General features: G+C 44.7%; 1 protein-coding gene across 4 annotated transcripts in view; it reads left to right on the top strand.

The window, feature by feature from the left end:
- The window catches only part of YIPF1 (Yip1 domain family member 1), a 37,313-nt gene extending 17,284 nt beyond the window's left edge, over window positions 1-20,029 (top strand). For 2 of the 4 annotated variants that reach the window (XM_047873794.1, XM_047873793.1), the window contains 4 exons: window positions 1,739-1,905; window positions 2,264-2,446; window positions 7,217-7,314; window positions 19,482-20,029. In XM_047873794.1, coding sequence (XP_047729750.1) covers window positions 1,739-1,905; window positions 2,264-2,446; window positions 7,217-7,306 — 440 coding nt within the window. In that variant the 3' untranslated portion in view covers window positions 7,307-7,314; window positions 19,482-20,029. The other 2 variants (XM_047873796.1, XM_047873795.1) reach the window with 2 other exon arrangements.

Here is a 20,029-nt window from a genome sequence, read left to right on the forward strand (position 1 = left end):
ATCGTTGACTCTGTCAATAAACACTTTTCCATTTTATGTGAAGAGTATACATCCACACATTCAGGGTCAGATCCTGCTTCCACCACTTGTTAATTATTTGACCTTGACCAAACCACTTAACTTCTCTGATCCTATTTCCTCATCTCTAAAATGAAGATGTAGATTATGTGAAATAATGTATTTACATATCAGTTAATGATATGAAAAGCTAATTCTTGAATAAGCATTTATTTATCAATCAGTGTTATATTTGTTTTTACTCATTTAATTCTTCTAGTGATTTTTTTAAGTTTATTTATTTTGAGAGAGAGCGAGAGCAAGAGAGAGAGAGAGTGTGAAAGAGCATGCACACATGCAAGCTGGGAAGGGTCAAAGAGAGAGGGAGAGAGAGAGAATCCCAGATGGGCTCCGTGCTGTCAGTGTGGAGCCTGGAGTGGGGGCTCAATCTCACGAACCATGAGATCATATGGCCTGAGCCGAAATCAAGAGTTGGACACTTAACTGATTGAGCCACCCAAGAGCCCCTAATTCTCCTAGTAATCTTAGAAGGTAGTATATGCTATGATAATTCCCATGAGGAAACTAAGGCAGGAAAGTTAAGTAATTCACCCTCCAGAGTTACTTAGCTATAAGTGGCAGAGCTAGGATTAGAACTCTTGGAGTCCACATGCAGAGTCTGTGACCTTGACTGTTACACAGTGTTGCCTCAATAAAATACTGAGTGAAATGCCTGACACCCAGTGGATGGCTGTAGGTATATAGGTACTTCCCTTCCCCTTCATTTAGCTATTTAAAAAAAAAAAAAAAAAAAAAAGGCAGTATAGCAGGAGAATTATATTTGGCTATTAGTTCCCAATATGAAAAATCTCCTCTGGGAGCTGAAAACGTTTTGGCCAATCACATGTCTTAACCAGAGTCTGACTACAATTGCTTGGGGTGCCTTTGTGCTTGCCAAGAGCGTTAAGTGCATTACTTACTGATTTTCCCGTAGGAAGGGCTGGTGCCATGGGCTTAGCCACACTTTATGGTCCTCCACTCCAGAGGAGGGAAAATGAATCTTCTGGAGGAGGAGGAGGCAGCGGCGGCGGCCTGGACCGTAATAGACTGAACACTGCTTGTTCTGAGGAGCCACTCGGTAGCATTGCTACCACAGACACAGAATTATTTAATGAAGAAAGTAAAAGTGAAGAATCTGTCGAGCGATTCATCAATGAACTGAAACTCCCTATTTCAGGGACAGCAGGCACTCTAAATAGCACGCAGAGCAAGTTAATCTGCACCCAGGGAATTTGAATACATTTGCTCAAGACATCAGTGTCAGCTCTTGTTATACTGGGAAAGAGGATGTGTTCTTCCAAGGGGATAGTTGGCTTTCCTTTGACTGAAATGCTTGGTATGTTTAAACACTTGTATTGAGGCCCTCTGAAGTCTTTCAGTTGCATAATTCAGTTGTTCAGTACTGTTTGTTGTTATTAAACCAGTTATAAAAACCATATGAGAGACCACTGGTCATCACACAAAGACAGTACTAAATCTTCGTCAATTCAGCACCGCCTTAGAGTGCTTGCTCTGTGGCAGTACTGTGCCAGGCGCAGGGACTATGAGACCAATAAGACTCGATCCCATGAGCCAGTGAAGCAGGTAGACATGCTAGGGAGTAAGTCCAGTAAGGTATTAGAAGTGCTTTGATAGTAATTAAAGGCACGATGGGGTAAAACTTGTGTCCTGTCATCCTCAGTGTCCATAGCGGCCACGGTCATCTATGCCTATGCTTGGCTGGTTCCTCTCGCACTCTGGGGTTTCCTCATGTGGAGAAACAGCAAAGTTATGAACATCGTTTCCTACTCGTTTTTGGAGATTGTGTGCGTCTATGGATATTCGCTCTTCATTTATATCCCCACAGCAGTAAGTACTATACTTATTCTGAGCGATGCCCCGGGGTTGTTGAAAATTCAGCCAGCATCATCATTTCTAGCCTGACACTGAGGCACGCCTGAAGAATACCATTTGAATTTAGAGGTGCAGCGGGAATGGGGATAGGGAGCCAAGTGCCTTTGCTGGATCTTGAGCCCTTTGTTCTGAAAGCATTCGCCTCAGTCTGCATGCTGGGGTGTTTCTCCAGCTGTACTGAGAAACCACAGTGGCACAGGGGGCCCAGCTGCTGATTGGCTCAGGGGCCTTTACAAACACACATGCCTGGAATGAACAAATGCCTCTCCGAAATGCCTCCAAAAAAGCCCTCCCCTTCCTCCTCTTCTTTCAGGTGCTGTGGATTATCCCCCAGAAAGCTGTTCGTTGGATTCTAGTCATGATTGCCCTGGGTGTCTCAGGCTCTGTCTTGGCAATGACATTTTGGCCAGCTGTTCGTGAGGATAACCGGCGCATCGCACTGGCCACAATTGTGACAATTGTGTTGCTTCACACGCTGCTTTCTGTGGGCTGCTTGGTATGGTCTCATTCCTGTGATCTTCCTGTGTGCCTCAGATACAAATGCTGAAAGACCTCAACCTGTTACTCACAACGAACGGGTCTTTTAAGATGGGCTCCATAAAATCAATATTGTTTTGAATAGACTGTCCTAAATGAGAAGCGGTAAATTGATGAGAATTTGATGGTAATCTCTGGCTTTACCTAATTTCTGAAACTTGGTAAGATTTGGAGTCTGGCCAGAGGAAGTCGGGGTGGATGAGTGTCTGTAAGAGGTTGGGGGGCGGGGATGGGGGGGGGATGTTCAACCTTTGGATGTCTTTGCAGTTTTTCTGCACATACCTAGAAAGAGTTTTGAAATTCCCAGTTTCATAGGTGGAAAGTCTGAGCATGAAATCAAATTAGGAGAGGGGAGATATTTTTAAGGTGAATAACATTTAAAAGAGGTTTTGGGTTCGTGTATTTGGGTGTCTTTTTAGGGAGAACATGTGGTTTTCAGGCAGGTCCAGATTGAAGACCAGCTCTGTCACTGACTGGCTGTGTGAGCTGGGCCATGGTACCTACCTTCTCTGAATCTGAACGACTTAATCGGTAACATGGGCATAAAATTTCCTGCCACCAAGGGTTGTATTGAGGATAAAATAAAATAATACATATAAAACAGTTAATATAGAACTTGTCCCACAAATGCCCATAAATTAGGTCCCTTTCCCTTGGTCCTAAGGAAACACGGTTTTATATCTTTTGTGTACATTGTACAAACCACAATTTTATATCTTTTTGTGCACATTGTACACAAAAATTGCTGCCCATGGCCTTAACAAGGCCTGAAGCAGGTTTTTAAAGAACACCGAGTCCAAGAATGTTAAGGTCACTAATGAAGGAAAGAATGTGCCCACAGGAAGATACCCATTTTGCATGTGTCCAGACCCTTGGCCGGGTTTTACAGCTGTGGGAATAAATATTTCTTTGGCACCATTTGATCTGTGATAGTTTTGTGTAGACAACCTGGGTCATAAATAAGATCCCAATACTTGATCATTGAACAAAGTCTCATACAAAGTGCCAAGTTCTGAAACACGGACCTGGTTTACGTGCAGTTTACATGTCTAAGCTTTAAATTTTTGAGACAGAGGACTATCGGTCTGACTCATGGCAGAGTGACACCATTGATTTCGGGGACTTGGAGTCCCTGGGCTGACCCATTGTTACAATGGGTAACGCTGCTGAGGCCTTTCTTGACCTTTCTGTCTGCGGAGGAAGAATGTCCTTTCTCGCCGTAGCCCTCTCACTGGTGTCTCCCCACGTCTCTCTTGAAAATTTCCCCGCATATACCTAGATGAGTTGGTGGAGAGAAGAAGCAAGAGAAGAAGCACCGCCTTGTTCAGTTCTGTAAAGAATAGAGAGGAGCGTGGCAGATTAGACGAGGGGGCAGGGAGGTGGTGGTGATGGTAATATTACTGAGAACCTATTTCCTTTGGTGTGGGTGGCAGGGTCTTTTACCTCCCATGCCTGTTACTCCCTTCCGGGGGTAAATGACACTGAAGTTAGGATTTACCTGCCCGTCCTGCTGCTCCGGAACTTGCTGGAAGAGAGCATTATAATGAAATAAAAAGAGCCCTGGACTGGGCTTAGCTTTGTGAGCCTAGGCGAGTAACTTCGTTCTCAGAGCCCTGGCTTCCTCCTCTATCATGGAGACTCATATTTTGTGGGCTCTTGTGAGACTCAGGGAGATGGCCGTGAGAGCCCTTCATGTGTCGTGAAGGGTTCTTCAGGTGTAAAGAAGGTACTAAGAGAGCCCTGTGTGATCTGAAGCTGCCAAGGCCACTCTGCTACCTCTTCCTCCTGAGTGCCCCAGTGAGAGTGGCCCAAGGTCACACAGCTCAAAAGACAGGGCCCTTTCATTGGTGCCTCTCACTGGCATCTTCCCACCTCTCTCCAGAATGCCTTTTCCATCATACACCTGGCTGGGAAGTTGGAGGAGAGAAGGAGACAGGAGAGAAGGCTTCTTCTTGTTCACTTCTTAGGGAGTCCAAGGAGCCAGGCACGTTGGATGATGGAGCAGGGAGGGAACTGCAGGTGTAGACCCCCTCTTGGAGGGAGGTGCAGTTTTCTCCTCCTCGTGGAAGGGAACCATCCCATGATTGGGTTTAGCCAGGGGCCCTCTGTGCCTGGGGTTTTGCTCTCCATGCTGGAGATGGCCTCCTCTTATCTCTTCTGGAGATGTGCAGTACAAGAGGTTGGAGCAGAAGTTAGGAGATGGGGTCTGGTGCCAGCTCCTTCGCTCCCTGCTTTCGTTATTTCCCCTCTCTGGCCCCTACCTCCTCACTTAGAAAACGGAGCTGCAGGAACATCTTTACTGTTGTAAGGACTGAATGATACATGCAACATGAACAATACAAGCAGATATTGTATGCCGTATGAACAATATGCCGTATGAACAATACGGCAGATATTATTATTAGTGGAAGGGCAGAAGGGAGAAGAATTGTCAGGGGAGGGGCACTGGCTGACCCACACAGCTTGGCTTCTCACTGCCCCAGGAAGCACGGATTGCGGGTTTTAACGTTTATTTATTTTTGGGACAGAGAGACAGAGCATGAACGGGGGAGGGGCAGAGAGAGAGGGAATCGGAAACAGGCTCCAGGCTCTGAGCCATCAGCCCAGAGCCTGACGCGGGGCTCGAACTCACGGACCGCGAGATCGTGACCTGGCTGAAGTCGGACGCTTAACCGACTGCGCCACACAGGCGCCCCACGGATTGTGGGTTTTAAAGCTTCAATGTACTAAAGTGTTTGACAGTCCTCTATCTGCCGAGGGCCCCTCAGGGCTCACAGTTGTATGCTAAGTTGGTAGTGGACGCTCACTCCAGGTGGGGAGGACTAAGGAAGCACCAGAGGGTGCGTCCTCGACTGGTGGATTGGAGATGTACAAGCCTGCGTTTGCCGTGGTTACTGCTGATGGTGGACAGTCCTGTGCCCTAACTCTCTGCCAGGGGACACTCCCAGCCCTACTCCTAGAAAGCCTGATGTTTCATCCGGAGGCCTCCACAGTGCCTCGTCCTAGACTGGACATAGTCTACGGCCATACCACCCTGAACACGCCCATCTCGTCTGATCTAGACTGGGCATAAAGTTAGGTGCCAAACTGCAGGCAGCACTGGAGAAGAGAAGAACATAGTTTTTGGAGCCGGACACAACCGGATTGAAGCCCTCAGACACAGGGTTGTGTAGCTTTGGGAAAATCTCTTTGCCACTTGCTCATCTTTAAAATGGGGATAAAATTGCCTATTACAGGATTATCGAGTAGGTTAATGATCTATGCGCCTGATGCACAGTAGGCACTCCCTGAATGACAACTGTGGCTATTGCTAAGTGTTTGTGGAATTGATGAACTAATGAGCCGTAGAATTACACTTTGACCTTAGAGGTCATTTTTTCCAATCCTTCCATTTCACAGATTAGAAAACTGAGACTCATGGGTGGAGTGATTTGTCCAGAGTTACTGTGCGAGTTACTAGCAAAACCAGGTTTAGAACCTGGCCTCTTGGCTCATTCCCTCTGATGAGGGTTTCGTCCGGTAGCCTGGAAGAAAGGTACTGTTCCTGCCTCATGAGGGCTTTGTGGCTCCACCTTCACGATATCTGGAGGGGCCCAACACTATAGCAGCATGTCCCCTGTCCCCTCGTTAATTTAGAGACCATTCTTTCCCTGCCTCAGAAAACAAGTGCCAGAAGGGACCCTGGGAGGAAGGCTTTTAGAGCTAATAGGATTGCTCAGGGAATGTGACAAACTAGGGGCGCCCTGTAGCTGGAAACTTTGAAATGGATTGCTGAAGAGCTAACACAGAATAGGAGTATGTTGGGGAAAGTTCTAGTGTGTCATGTTGGTGCCCCCTTCTGGCTGATAGAGAGCAGCGCTGGCAAAATGGTTCTTGACTTGGCTTTTTATCCATTTAATCCCTGTGCCCTTACTTCCAAGGGGGGATCACAAGTGTGCAGTGATCCTTGATCTGTTAAGAGATTCACCTTTCCTTTGAACAACCCAGGTATTTTACTGGGCTAAAGTCAAGATTTGCAGACCTTGAGACAGGTCGGAATATCCTCCTTGGTTTTTTCCCTCTTCTATCTCCTCCTGATTTTTGACAGTTAAATTGCAGATGTTGACTGAAAGCATTTATCAAACCTTTCATTTTCACCCTGAAGAATTATGAGGTAAGTCCTGCCTGGCGCTTTCTTTCGAAGGTCTTTACCAAGAGCCAGCGGGTTTAGCAGCAATCTGTCGTAGTTCAGTTCATTAAGTGTTGGCTGTTTACATAGTGTGCCAGGCCCTGAGTCAGAGGCTGGTGGCACAGGGACAAGAAGGACACAGTCTTTGCCCCGGAGGAGAGACTGTAAGGTAGTGATTAAGAGCCTGAGGAGCTTGGAGTCAGAAAAGACGCGACTCTCCCACTTATTGGCCATGTGCACATGATTGAATGGCAGCCTCCCTGAGCCTCAGTTTCTCATTTGTCAAATGAGGATAACAATAGCACTCCCCTGGGGTTGTTATGCAGATGAAGTCAGATGTAGTAAGTGCCCAATAAATAGTGGCTAAATTTTAAAAAGTTAGTCACGGTAGAGTAAGTGAGATGGACAGAAACAGAGTCGGTTGTAGTTCAGCGGATGACAAGTGTGTCAGAGGGAAACATAGGGGCCATGAGAGCCCAGACATACTATTGGCATGAAGACTAGAACACTCGAGCAGATCACTGTGTTTTAACCGCCCTCATGGGTTTCCTTCTCCTGCAGGCATACTTTTTTGATGCACCGGAGATGGACCACCTCCCCACAGCCACAGCTGCTCCAAACCAAACAGTTGCAGCAGCCAAGGCCAGCTGAAAAGGAAAGTAAGAGATTATTTTTCGTTATATTTTTTGCTGTTTGGTACAGTCAGAAGTGGGCAAGCGCAGCACTTCCATTACTGTTAGCATCAAGAACCAAGAGGGCCAGACCCTTTTTGTCTCTCCGTACGATTCACTGTGGTGTTTGTGCACGAGCATGTCTGCATATATGTGTCCTCTAGCTGAAGGCCTCAACTGTGAAATCCACGTGGCCCTGGTTTGCTAGGTTTGGGAGATGTGAGCTCTAAGCTTCTTCATGAGAGGAGCTCCTGCCTTCTGGTCCTAGCATCCCCTCCCCTCTGCTCTCTGCCCCTTTCCCAGGAGCACAGTGTGGGTGTGTTCTACTTGGTTACAGTCCTGGTGGTTTTTGTAGTTTCCCTGTGACTTCTCACCGTGGCCTCAGACCCGGAGCGTGACTTCTCTTGAATTACTCACGGGGTTCTCCAAAGCTTACACATTCTCATGCCTGGTTTGCTCTCTGGCCTCTTGGATGATTCCACTTCGGTGGTGAGCTCCGTTGGTTAGAGTAAAGGAAGTAAAGGGAGAGCCAATTCCTCCATGGCCTATTCCTTGCCTCCCAGTTCCAGCTCCTCCATGTTCCAAGGCTGCAGCCATGCTGGACTCTTGCCCTTGCCAGAACACATGCCTTTGCACTTGCTCTTCCAGATGGCTGAAATGTTCCCTCTCTTCCAACCGTCATCACTTACCTTGTGATCCTACTATAGCTTGTATTATACATTACTGTTAATGGTGCTTGAACTACTAATTGTTCGCTGTGCGTCCATCTGCCTATTCATTTGTTCATTCATTGATTCATTCGTCCTCTGTGGACTGGTATGTCCTCTTGAGGTATGAACTGTTCAACTCAGTTCCATGAGAACAAGAAATAGGTATTACCCTTTATCTTCATTGCTCACCACAACACAGTGGATGCTCAGTAAATGTTTGTGGAGTGAGTGAATGAAGGCATACTCTGCCCCTGATCTCCCTGTGGGTCAAGAACCTTTCGTCTGTTTTGTAACCACAGGGTGACCTTCTCTCCCAGAGTAATTGAGTGTGGTGCAAAGACCAGGGCCTTTAGAGTCAAGCAGAACTAAAATGAGATCTTGGTCCTACCTTATACTGGCCGTGTACCTGGGGCAAGGAGCTTACTCTTTCAGAGCCTCGGCCAACTTAACTGTGAAATAAGAATGATACAACCCATACTCTAAGACTGCAGTGAAGATTAGAGATCACGTTCATAAAAGCTCCTGGCACATAGTTAAGGTACTCAGTGATAGATTCAAAGCTACTGCCCCTCTGAGAGTGGCTTGGTATTTGTGTTGATATTTGGTGGTTCCCACTGACTTTACCTTGACCCTTTATTTCTTTTTTGTCAAACAAGTAGATTTTTTCTCTTAGTTGGGGAATTTGGGTTGCAGGCCTTGCAAATTGACAAGATTTGCTTGGTCAAACAAAGACACCTCTGGCGGGGTTGTTGGTAAGACAATTGCCCTGACCAATGGAATGACTAGGGAACTATTGTAAATGTGACAGCCCACCTTCCCCTCTTCCTCTCTTCACATGGGGATGTAATGTCAGAATCAAAGGTCAGAGCCCTTGCAGATAGGATGGGCTTCCCTCCCCCTTTTTTTTTTTTTTTTAAATTTTTTTTTTTTCAATGTTTATTTATTTTTGGGACAGAGAGAGACAGAGCATGAACGGGGGAGGGGCAGAGAGAGAGGGAGACACAGAATCGGAAACAGGCTCCAGGCTCTGAGCCATCAGCCCAGAGCCTGACGCGGGGCTCGAACTCACGGACCGCGAGATCGTGACCTGGCTGAAGTCGGACGCTCAACCGACTGCGCCACCCAGGCGCCCCAACCTCCCCCTTTTTATAATAAGGAAGCTGAGGCCAAGAGAGGACAGTGCCTTGCCCAAGGCCATCCCAGACTTTTGTAGCAAACCAACATGTGTAGTATCACACTTCATTCTGCAAAATACTTTCCAGATAACTCTCTCTTTGTCCACTCTCACCAGCCTTGTTGACCCCATTGTATAGATGAGGAAGATGGACTTAAGAAGTCTGAGTTGACTAACTTCACCTATCTCTTAGAGGCAGAGCTTGGACCCAAACTCATGTATTCTGAAGCCAATTTTGGAGGTTTTTCTGATTTCCTACCTTGAAGGCTGATGTTGTTTTTATTAATAAAACTTCCAGGCTCCCACTGCTGGCTTTTGGCCTCTTTTTTGGAGCCCTCCTTTGATGGTCTAGAGATGCTTCAGTTCATAGAATCCATACTTGTTTGATTGCACAACCTATCAGTTAAGAATTTAAGAATGTGAGGGCTGTATTAATTATCTATGGCTGCCTTACGATATTACCTCAAACCTAGCACCTTAAATGACACTCATTTATTAGTTTGCGGTTTCTGTGGGTCAGGAATCTAGGCATAGCTTAGGTTAGTTCTCTCCTTCAGGTTCTCTTACAGGGCTGTGCTCAAAGTGTTGGCCTGGGCTGGGGTCTCATCTGAAAGCTGGACTGGGGAAAGATCTTCCTCCAAGCTCACATGGTTGTTTGCTGGATTCACTTCCTTGTAGCCTGTTGACTGAAGGCTTCCTTGCTAATTGTCAGCTGGAGGCTGTCCCCAGTTTCTTGCCACATAGGCCTCTCCATAGGCTCACCAGCGTCATCAAAGCTGTAAATGGAGATAATCGACAGTCAGGAAGACAGAAGATCTATAACATAAAATAACCATAGAAATGATATCTATCACCTTTGCTGTATTCTTTTGATTGGAAGCAAGTTACAAGTCTTGCTCATACTCAATGGGAGGGGATTATACAAAGGCATGAATACCTGGAGGCAGGGATCATTGGAGGGCATTTTAATTTTATTTTATTTTTAACCTTTATGAAGGAATCATTAACAAATAAGATGATACAGGTATTTAAAGTGTACATCATGATGATTTAATATACGTGTACATTGTATGGAGGCCATTTTGCTCTCTGTCTGCCACAAGCACATACTCTAGTAATATGTGTGTAGGTGTTTACGTATTTTGTTGTCAATCCATACAGTAACTATTAAAGTGTAGTTTCTTCTTTTTTTGATGAAAAATAGATATTAATAGAAGTTCTAACATTTTTCCTCCATTACCTCAGTGGGTTGTTTTTGCAGCCCACCGCCTTAGAATGAGCATGTGGTAGCTTGTTTGCCTCATGGTTTGATTGTCTACACATTTGTTCAGCTCCTCTTGCAGATGGATTTCATTGACTGTTGCAGAGAAGGCCCTAGGACAAGGCGGGTCTCTTCCTGAGATTGAGTTTCATGGGGAAAAGACAGTCTAATTGGACTTGAACTCCCCAGTGCTTGGCCCAATGCCTGCCTGGCACAGACAGAGCGAGTGCTCAGTCAGAGTTGGGTGGTTGGAGGTGACCCTTTGTAAGATTAAGGCAAGAGTGGGATGTGGGCTTTTACCAGAGGTGTCTTGGCTCACGGAGTTCCAGACATCATTTACTCTGTCGCTCAGTGTTTACTTGAGGTGACTCTGTGGTCCCCCATGGACCAGGCATTGGGGACCTAGAGAATCAGATGCAGTCTTCCATGGGGAGCCTCGGTCCATGGGTAAAATAGCTAAACAGATAATAAGCAGATTATGTGAGCAGTGCCCTACCCAAATTGTGAATTGATGAGCGTGGTGGGAGCACAGAAGCACTGATTCATTTGGCCTGAGGGAAGGCTTCGCAGAAGGGATCTTGTTTGAGTCTGGCCCTGAAGGTTGAGCAGAAGCAATCAATTACCTGTTTTTCGGAAGAGTGGTCAGCTTCCCATGGCATTTGGGAAGGTGAGGTCATAGGTTGTTCATTGGGACACAATGATGCGATGTGGGCTCACCTCACTGGGAATAAGAAAATCTGAGCTCAGCTGGAGGATAGAGGTAGAGACCACAAGGGCAACAGTTGCTTGGATCTCTTTGCCTTGGTTGAGAATACTTGATACCAGCCTGGGTGAGGGGCTCTTTCAGCCTGCTCTTGCATTAGGACTTGAGTTCCTTCCTTATATTTTATTATGAAGGCTCCGACTAATGTCCCAGGTGCTATAAACCTTCAGAGAGTCAGAAACTGGCATCTGAGAAAAGCCTGGACCCTAGGACCTTTGCAGACCTCCCATCCTGATTTATACAAATTTGACACCTTTGGGCTTTGCTCAGATCTATAAACTTGGGTGTCAGTGTCTCCATTTGGCCTCACGTCTACAAATGAGATAGTGATGAACAGTTTCTTTGGAGCTTCCCTGGCAGAAGCATCAATCGCTTTGCCAATGAGGGGTCTGTCTAGAGCCCCAGGCACTGTAGATTTATGTGCTGGCTGCTTTCTACTGTAATCTTAAGCCTCCCAGCTTTCACTGAAAAAGAATGGCTTCTAATCTCACAGATAACCTTCCTTATATAAATCTGTGCATTGGAGGGCTTAGCATAGCATGGATTATGGGAAGAGCTCTGTCTGGAAACTCAGGATCACAGAAGAGCTTCTGATTACTTGTGATCAGAGAAATTACCCCTGTATAAGTCATTGAGATATTATAGAGAATATTTGGCTTTCTTCTTCCCTCCTTTCCTTCCTTCTTTCCTTTGCTCTTTCCTTCCTTTTTAAAAATTAACTTATCACCTGAGGGCCAGTGCCATTTCTTCTCTGAGCCAAGACCCTGGGGAAGCCTAGAAACTACCTTGGGAGTCTTACTTTGGCTTGTGGGAGGGAGTTTCTGAAGGACCGCATTCAGACGGGGGCTGCCTTCCCGGGAGCAGTGATAAGTGGGTCTGTGTGGAGGAAGGTGGCCAGCAGATAATTATACTGCAGTGTGATGGGGCTTTAATAAAAGATGAGAAGAGGACTGGAGAAAATTCCTTTGTCATTAAAACCCTCCTGATTTGATACCTAGGGTTTATGTGCAATTATCCTTTCACTCACTTGGGTCAGGAGTGTTCCTTTGGTCAACTAAAGCTACAAACCCTTTTGCTATGTTTATACACATCAGTTCCATTCTGAAATCAGCTTTAACCCAGTGCTATCATCCTCTTTAACACAGCATCCAAACAGCAGGACTTTATACCACGGCTAACACTGTTTTCTACCAGCCCCTTATTTTCTACACCATGTCTGAAAAGTCCCTGCACAGAGAATCCATTTTCAGTTTCTGCACTATTTCTTCATTGCTCTTCTTCCTGGTTCTCTTTCTTTGGAGTCATTTGGGGGAACTTGGGTTGGAGAGTGGGCCAACACAATAACTTCTTATTCCTTTTTAAACTTATTTTGTGGAAAGTCTTTAAACACAGGCAAAAGTAGAGTGAACAGTATAACGAATCTCCACATACCCATGGCTCACTTTCCACAGTTTGTCAGCTTGTGGTCAGCCTTATTTCACCCACACACTCATCTAGTCCCTCCTATTCATTTGAAGCCAATCTCAGGTATCCTATTATTTGATGCACAAATATTTAAATTCTGAATCTATAAAAGATACTTTTAAAAACATGACCATAACACCATAGTCACATCTAAAAAAAATGGTAACTCCTTAATGCAGGCATACCTCCTTTTTACTCAGCTTTGCTTATTGCTTCACAGATACTGTGTTTTGTACAAATTGAAGGTCTGTGGTAGCCAGGTCTATCGGCACCATTTTTCCAAAAGCATTTGCTCACTTTGTGTTTCTGTGTCACGTTTTGGTAATTCTTGAAATATTTTAAACTTCTTCATTATCGTTATGTCTGTTATGGTGATCTGTGATCACTGATCTTTGATGTTACTTACTATTGTAATTGTTTTGCGGTGCTATGATCTACGCCCATATAAGATGGTAAACTTAATCAGTAAAGGTTATGTGTGTTCTCACTGCTCCAATGACTGGCCATTCCCCCATCTCTCTCCCTCTCCTTGGGCTTCTCTGTTAAAGACACAATAGTATTGAACTTAGGCCAATTAATAACCCTACAATGACCTCTGAGTGCTCAAGTAAGAAGAGACACACGTCTGTCACTTTAACTCAAAAGCTAGAAATGACGGGTGCCGGGGTGGCTCTGTCGGTTAAACATATGACTTTGTCTCGGGTCTCGTTCTCACTGTTCGTGAGCTCGAGCCCCGCATCAGGCTCTGTGCTGACAGTGCTGGGCCTGCTTCTGATTCTCTGTCTCCCTCTCTCTCTTCTCTCTCTCAAAATAAATAAATAAACGTTAACACAAAACAAAACAAAAGCGAGAAATGACTGAGCTTAGTGAGGAAGGCATGTCAAAATCTGAGATAGGCCGAAAATTAGGCCTGTTGTGCTGGTTAGCCAAGTTGTGAGTGCAAAGGAAAAGTTCTTGAAGGGAGTAAAAAGTGCTACTCCAGTGAGCACATGAAAGATAAAAAAGTAAAACAGACTTATTGCCGATATGGAGAAAGTTTGAGTGGTCTGGATAGAAGACCAGCCACAACATTCCCTTAAGCCAAAACCTGATCAAGAGCGTGGCCCTAACTTTCTTCATTTCTGTGAAGGCTGAGAGGAAGCTGCAGAAGAAAAGTTGGGAACTACCAGAAATTGGTTTACAGCTTTAAGGAAAGAAGCTATCTCCATAACATGAAATTACAAGGTGAAGCAGCAAATGCTGATGTAGAAGCTGCAGCAAGTTATCCAGGAGATCTGGCTAAGATGATAAATGAAGGTGGCTACACTAAACAACAGATTTCCAATGCAGATCTTCTTATGTTGGAAGAAGATGCCATCTAGGACTTTTATGGCTATAAAGGAAAGAAGTCAATGCCTGGCCTCAAAGCTTGCAAGGACAGGCTGGCTCTCTTGTTAGGGGCTAAGGTAGCTGGTGACTTTAAGTTGAAGCCGTTGTTTATTCACCATTAATAAAACCCCAGGACCCTCAAGAATTATGCTAAATCTCCACTTTCTGTGCTCTATAAATGGAACAACAAACCCTAGATGATAGCACATCTGTTTACAACCTGCTCAGAAAAAAAGATTCCTTTCAAAATGTTACTGCTCATTGACAGTACATCTGGTCACCCAAGAGCTCTGATGGAGATGTACAAGATGAATGTTGTTTTCATGCCTGCTAACACAACATGCATTCTGTAGCCCATGGATCAAGGAGTAATTTTGACTTTCAAGACATATTATTTAAGAAATAAATTTCATAAGGCTACCACTGCTGTAGTGATTCCTCGGTGGATCTGGGCAAAGTAAATTAAAGACCCTCTGGAAAGGATTCACCATTCTAGATGCCATTAAGAACATTTGTGATTCATGACGAGGTTATGAACATGAGCAGCAGTTTGAAAGATTCCAACCCTCATGGATGACTTTGAGGGGTTCAAGACTTCAGTGGAGGAAGTAACTGCAGATGGGGTGGAAAGGGCAAGAGAACTAGAATTACAAGTGGAGCCTGAAGGTGGGACTGAATGGCGGCAATCCCATGATAAAACCTGAGCGCCTGAGCAGTTACTTCTTACGGATGAGCAAACAAAGTGGTTTCTTGAGATGGAATCCACTCCTGGTGGAGATGCTGTGAAGATTGTTGAAATGACCACAAAGGATTCGGATGATCACATGAACTAGTTGATAAAACAGCGGCACGGTTTGACAGGACTGACTTCCAATTTTGAGAGATGTTCTACTGTCACTAAAATGCTATCAAGCAACATCACACTCTACAGGGAAATCGTTTGTGAAAAGAATCAATCCATGCGTCAGACTTCATTGATGTCTTCTGAGAAATGGCCACAGCCGCTCCAGTCTTACCAGCACCCTGATCGTTTGGCAGCCATTGCCACTGAGGCAAGACCTTCCACCAGCAAAAAGATTGTGAGTCGCTGAAAGGTCAGACGATGCTTAGCATTGTTTAGCAATAAAGTATTTTTTAAATTAAAGTGTGTACATTTTTTAGACCTAATGCTATTGCACATTTAACAGACTATAATATAGTGTAAACATAACTTTTATGTGCTCTGGAAAACCAAAAAGTTCATTTGCTTTCACCTTATTGTGGTGTTCACTTTATTGCCATGGTATGGAATATCTCCACCATATCTCTGAGGTATGCCTGTATCAAATATACTTTAGTGTTTGAATTTCATCTTGCAATTTATTGATATATCTCTTAAATGTTTTTCAAATTATAGATTCCTACTCCATTTCCCTCTCTCTCCCTTTACCATGTATTTGTTGAAGAATCATTTATCCTGTAGCTTCTCACTGTCTGGATTCTGCTGACTGTATCCATATGGTGTCGTTTAACATGTTGCTCTGTCTTCTGTTTTCTGTAAATTGGTGGTGGTATCTAATGGTTTGTTCAGATTCAGCATTGGTCGGTTGGTTGGTTTTGGCAAGACTACTTGATATGTGGTGGTAAATTCTTCCACCCGTAAACTCATAATGTGTAATTATCTCTTTTACTCTTTGATATTAGTGACCGTTAATAAGCAATGCCTACATCTGTTCATTCATTAGGGCTTCCAAAATGGTGATATTTCAATTCCATCTTCGCTTCTTTATTTACTAACTAGAATATTTATTTAAAAAAATTTTTTTAATGTTTTTTGAGAGAGAGAGAGAGAGACAGACAGAGCATCAGTAGGGGAGGGGCAGAGAGAGACAGAAACACAGAACCTGAAGCAGGCTCCAGGCTCTGAGCTGTCAGCACAGAGCCCAACAGGGGGCTCAAACTCGCGAACTGCGAGATCATGACCTGAGCCGAAGTTTGCCGCTTAACCGACTGAGCCACCCCGGCACCCCTAGAATATTGCTTTTATAAAAACTTCCCTTTATCTACTCTTTGGCTATCCAGTGATATAGTTTTTATAGAAGAGCAGAATAAATTATTTATTTTTCACCTATTTTCAAAATAGTTGGTTTAGCAGCACGCGGCAACAGTGACCAACTAATTTCAGTCCATCACAAGTATTATGCTTATCAGTACTCAAATTGTCCCATCTTTGGCTGATGGGAACCTCTTCAAATTGGCCTGGGTCCTGTTGGCACGGCCCTAAGAGTTTCTGATGACTGCCTTGTTATCTGTCATAACAAAATTTTCCGGGCTTATTCTGAACGTTTCCTGTCCGAGACCCAGGTTGAGTCATGTCTCGAAGGAGCCTCGGTCCTGTTCAGTGGGGAAGTGGTGAACTGCCAGATCGTTGTAGGGGTCTTGGCTGTTTACGGGCCTTTTCACTGTTCAGAGTCGGGAAACAGATTTGTGGTTTGCTTGGTTATTTATTTTTTTAAAGAAGATACATTGTGAGTTCATACCCAGCCTTTCAGTTCTTATGTAGCACTACAGAGTTTTCACTAAATCGCTTTTATCTTATATCTGCATCTCCTTTCTCACCTGAGGATCTCGCTTTTCAACACTACCAGCAGTGGTAGAATTGGCCTGTCACATAAGTACTTAATTGTTGTATGCAGGCACTCACAATGGTCTAATAATAACAGCGACAGCATTACCATTAATTACTGGGAATATTGCTCTAAAACCTTTTAAGTTTTGTTTTGTTTTGTTTTGTTGCGTTTTGTTTAAGTTCTGGAATTCCCTTCCCTGGCTCGCCTGCTTGGAAGCTCACTATTTATTCTTCAGGACCCACTTCAGATACCCTCTCCTTGGGGAAGTTTATATTACTTACTCCTCTGTGCTGTCCTACAGCTCATTGTATGTTCCTGTGTTATGGCAATTTTTTTCTATTTATTGTAATCTAGACTGAGAATTCCTTGAGAGCGGAGATGCATTTACCAGTATACCCGCAGCATCCAGCAGGCATTTGAGGAAAGCTTCATTTTGAACGAGTGACAGTTGGTACACCAATCACATGCACATATCCTCGGTTTGTTTGCCAGGTTACTTAGGAACTTTCATTCATTCAAAGAGAACTACCCTTTGCTACTTTTTGCTGGGTGACTGTGGTGAACAATAGTGATAAGTCCTTACCCTCACAGATTTTACACCTTGATTTTCTATCCCATGTGCTCAGACAGACTAGAAGGCCCTGCTAAATTTAAGAGAGAACTTCTGATTGGAGCACCTCCGATCAGGCTTGAGTGCAGGGCTGTATCGACGAACAGGACACGGGGCATGCCTGTGCCACAGTGGGGCCAAAAGTGGGGAGCCAAAAGTGGCCAGGAATCGGGTGTTCGGCAGGGAAGAGGTGAGGGGGTTCTGGCTGTTGGTGGCATTATGGGCCAAGTCTGGCACAAAGTATCATCTGACTTGCCACCCTCTGGCCCAAGCCCCAGGAATTCCCAGCCTCTGTCCCACAGGCTACCTATAAAGGTTGGCAGCAGGGCAAGGGAATTTTCTGTCTGCACTTCCTCCTCTAGTCTTGACATTAATTTGGAACAGGCAGCTAGAGAGATGAGAGAAAAAGAGTATATTTATGAAAATAAGATCTTTAGTGCCTGCCCTGTGGGCTCGTTTGTCCCTACCTTTATTTAGCATTTCAGAAACCTGAGCTGATGTTTACCAGAAGGCCAGTCAGGACTTTAGGTTCTAGCAATCCAGCAAATCCCAGCATTCACCCTTCTCGAACCACTTTTCACAGATATGTTGTTGACAGCATTTCTCTTTTCTGGAGCCGGGCCATTAAGGTAGATTCCCCTGTCTTAGCCACACCCTGCTAGTGTGGTCAGATGCCGACGTCTAGGTGTGATACTGCCCCTGATGGTTTCTAAGGAGGCCTGGCACATTCTCTTAGGTTCAAGGCCATTTTTTAGGAAACCCTCTCTGCCACATTTCTTAACCACCCCCCCTGAGATTTAACTATATTTCTGGCGCCTCTTTCCAAATTCCCATCTATGGCAAATCCCCAACTGGGTGTACCAACAGATGACTCAAATTCATTATGTCCGAAACTAAACTCACCCCCACCCCCATCAGATCCTCCTTGTATTTTCCTGACTCAGTGGATGGCACTACCATCCACACCGCCCCTGACTTCAGACTAGGTTAGATTCTTCATCATACTCTCTCACAGTTACCATACAGTTGTAATTAACATAAGTAATGCTTTATGTATTTGTTTCCTCTGTAGTTTCTGCCGCTAGACTGTAATTTCTTGAGAGTTAGGACCACATCTACCTTATTCATCACTGTACCCAGTGCCTGACACATCTGACACATGAGTCCTCACTCAGTATTTGTTGGATTAATTAAGAAACCCAGGGGCGCCTGGGTGGCTCAGTCGGTTAAGCGTCCGACTTCGGCTCAGGTCATGATCTCGCGGTCCGTGAGTTCAAGCCCCGCGTCGGGCTCTGTGCTGACCACTCCGAGCCTGGAGCCTGTTTCAGATTCTGTGTCTCCCTCTCTCTCTGACCCTCCCCCGTTCATGCTCTGTCTCTCTCTGTCTCAAAAATAAATAAACGTTAAAAAAAAAAAAAAAAAAAAGAAATCCAACCCAGTCACCCAAGCTAGAAACCTCATCATCAATGTAGATTCCTCTCTCTCATCATCTACATCTTATCTATCAGCACAATTTGTCTATTCTACCCCTGAAATGTTTCTCAGATCTGTCCTATCAGTACTATACCTGGTGTTCAGGATCTAATCATCTCACATTTGGACTGTGGTAATAACTTTATGGGTTTCTCTATGTCTTTTCTTTTTTTCCTTCTAATCTATCTGATGTGTAGCCAAAGCAGTTTACAAAAAATTATAAACTGTGTCACTCCTCTATTTAAAAACTTTTTGGGGGCCTCCTATTGTCTAAAAGACAAAATCTAAACTCCCGGGAGAGTGGGATCTATCCCAAATTTAATTGTCCTGCCTCATATCCTGCCATTGTCCCCCACATAACCTCGTGTCTCAACAACCACAAACAGTTAGTTCCCCAGTTCCCAAATCTTTATATGTGTCTCCATGTTTACTTTCTTCCTCCTCTAGCACCTAACACAGCTGTCACAAAGACAAGAGAAAGAAGGATGGGTGAAGGTAACTGTGGGGTCTGGTAGAGAAAAATCACTGGATTTCCAAAGAAACAGAGGAAAACTTTTAAAAATGTCATCTTCCCTCCAATGGTAAGCCTTGAAGCTCGTGAATCAGGGCTCAAGGCTGTCTGGTATTGAAGCTATACCTCTAAACATAAATACCGTCCTGCAGTTTAGCTCCTTTCCGTGTGGGGGACTCTTCATCTTAAAAGTTCCTCTTTCTGTTTTTCAGTTCTCTTTTATGTGTTTTGGCGTGTGTCTCCTTTGGACGTGGCATCTCCTGCAGGAAAGCAGAACCACCAAGTGCAGGAAAACTGATGCAATGGCACCACCTTTGGCATCTCTCTGTGAGGTGTCACCCTGAAACCCAGTCACCTAATTTAACACACAGCAATTAAATGTTGTTCAGCGCCTGTGTCTTTCAGCTCTTCTTTCTCAACTGTCGATTACCATCGGGACTATGCCCTGATTTGGAATGGAACACAAGGGAACGTGGTATGTGTGCCTGCCATTTGCCTCTCGCTGTCATGTGACATGCTTCACATTAGGTCTGCCCTTGATACGTGGAATGGATCCATCCTGAGCTTCTCATGTCTTTGTTCTGGATGTTCCTCTAAGGTGATCCTCTCCTCTCCAAATGCTTGCCATCCTAAAGTGGCCAAACTGTATGAACTTTGGTTCGGATCCACTGGGAGCCTGAACATTTGTCTTTGGTGACCTGACACTGAGCAAGCAAACCCAATCGTTGCAAATAAATACCTCATAGAATGTCTGTCTGCA

Source organism: Prionailurus viverrinus, chromosome C1 (genome assembly GCF_022837055.1).
Source record: "Prionailurus viverrinus isolate Anna chromosome C1, UM_Priviv_1.0, whole genome shotgun sequence".
Classification (NCBI taxonomy): Eukaryota; Metazoa; Chordata; class Mammalia; order Carnivora; family Felidae; genus Prionailurus; species Prionailurus viverrinus.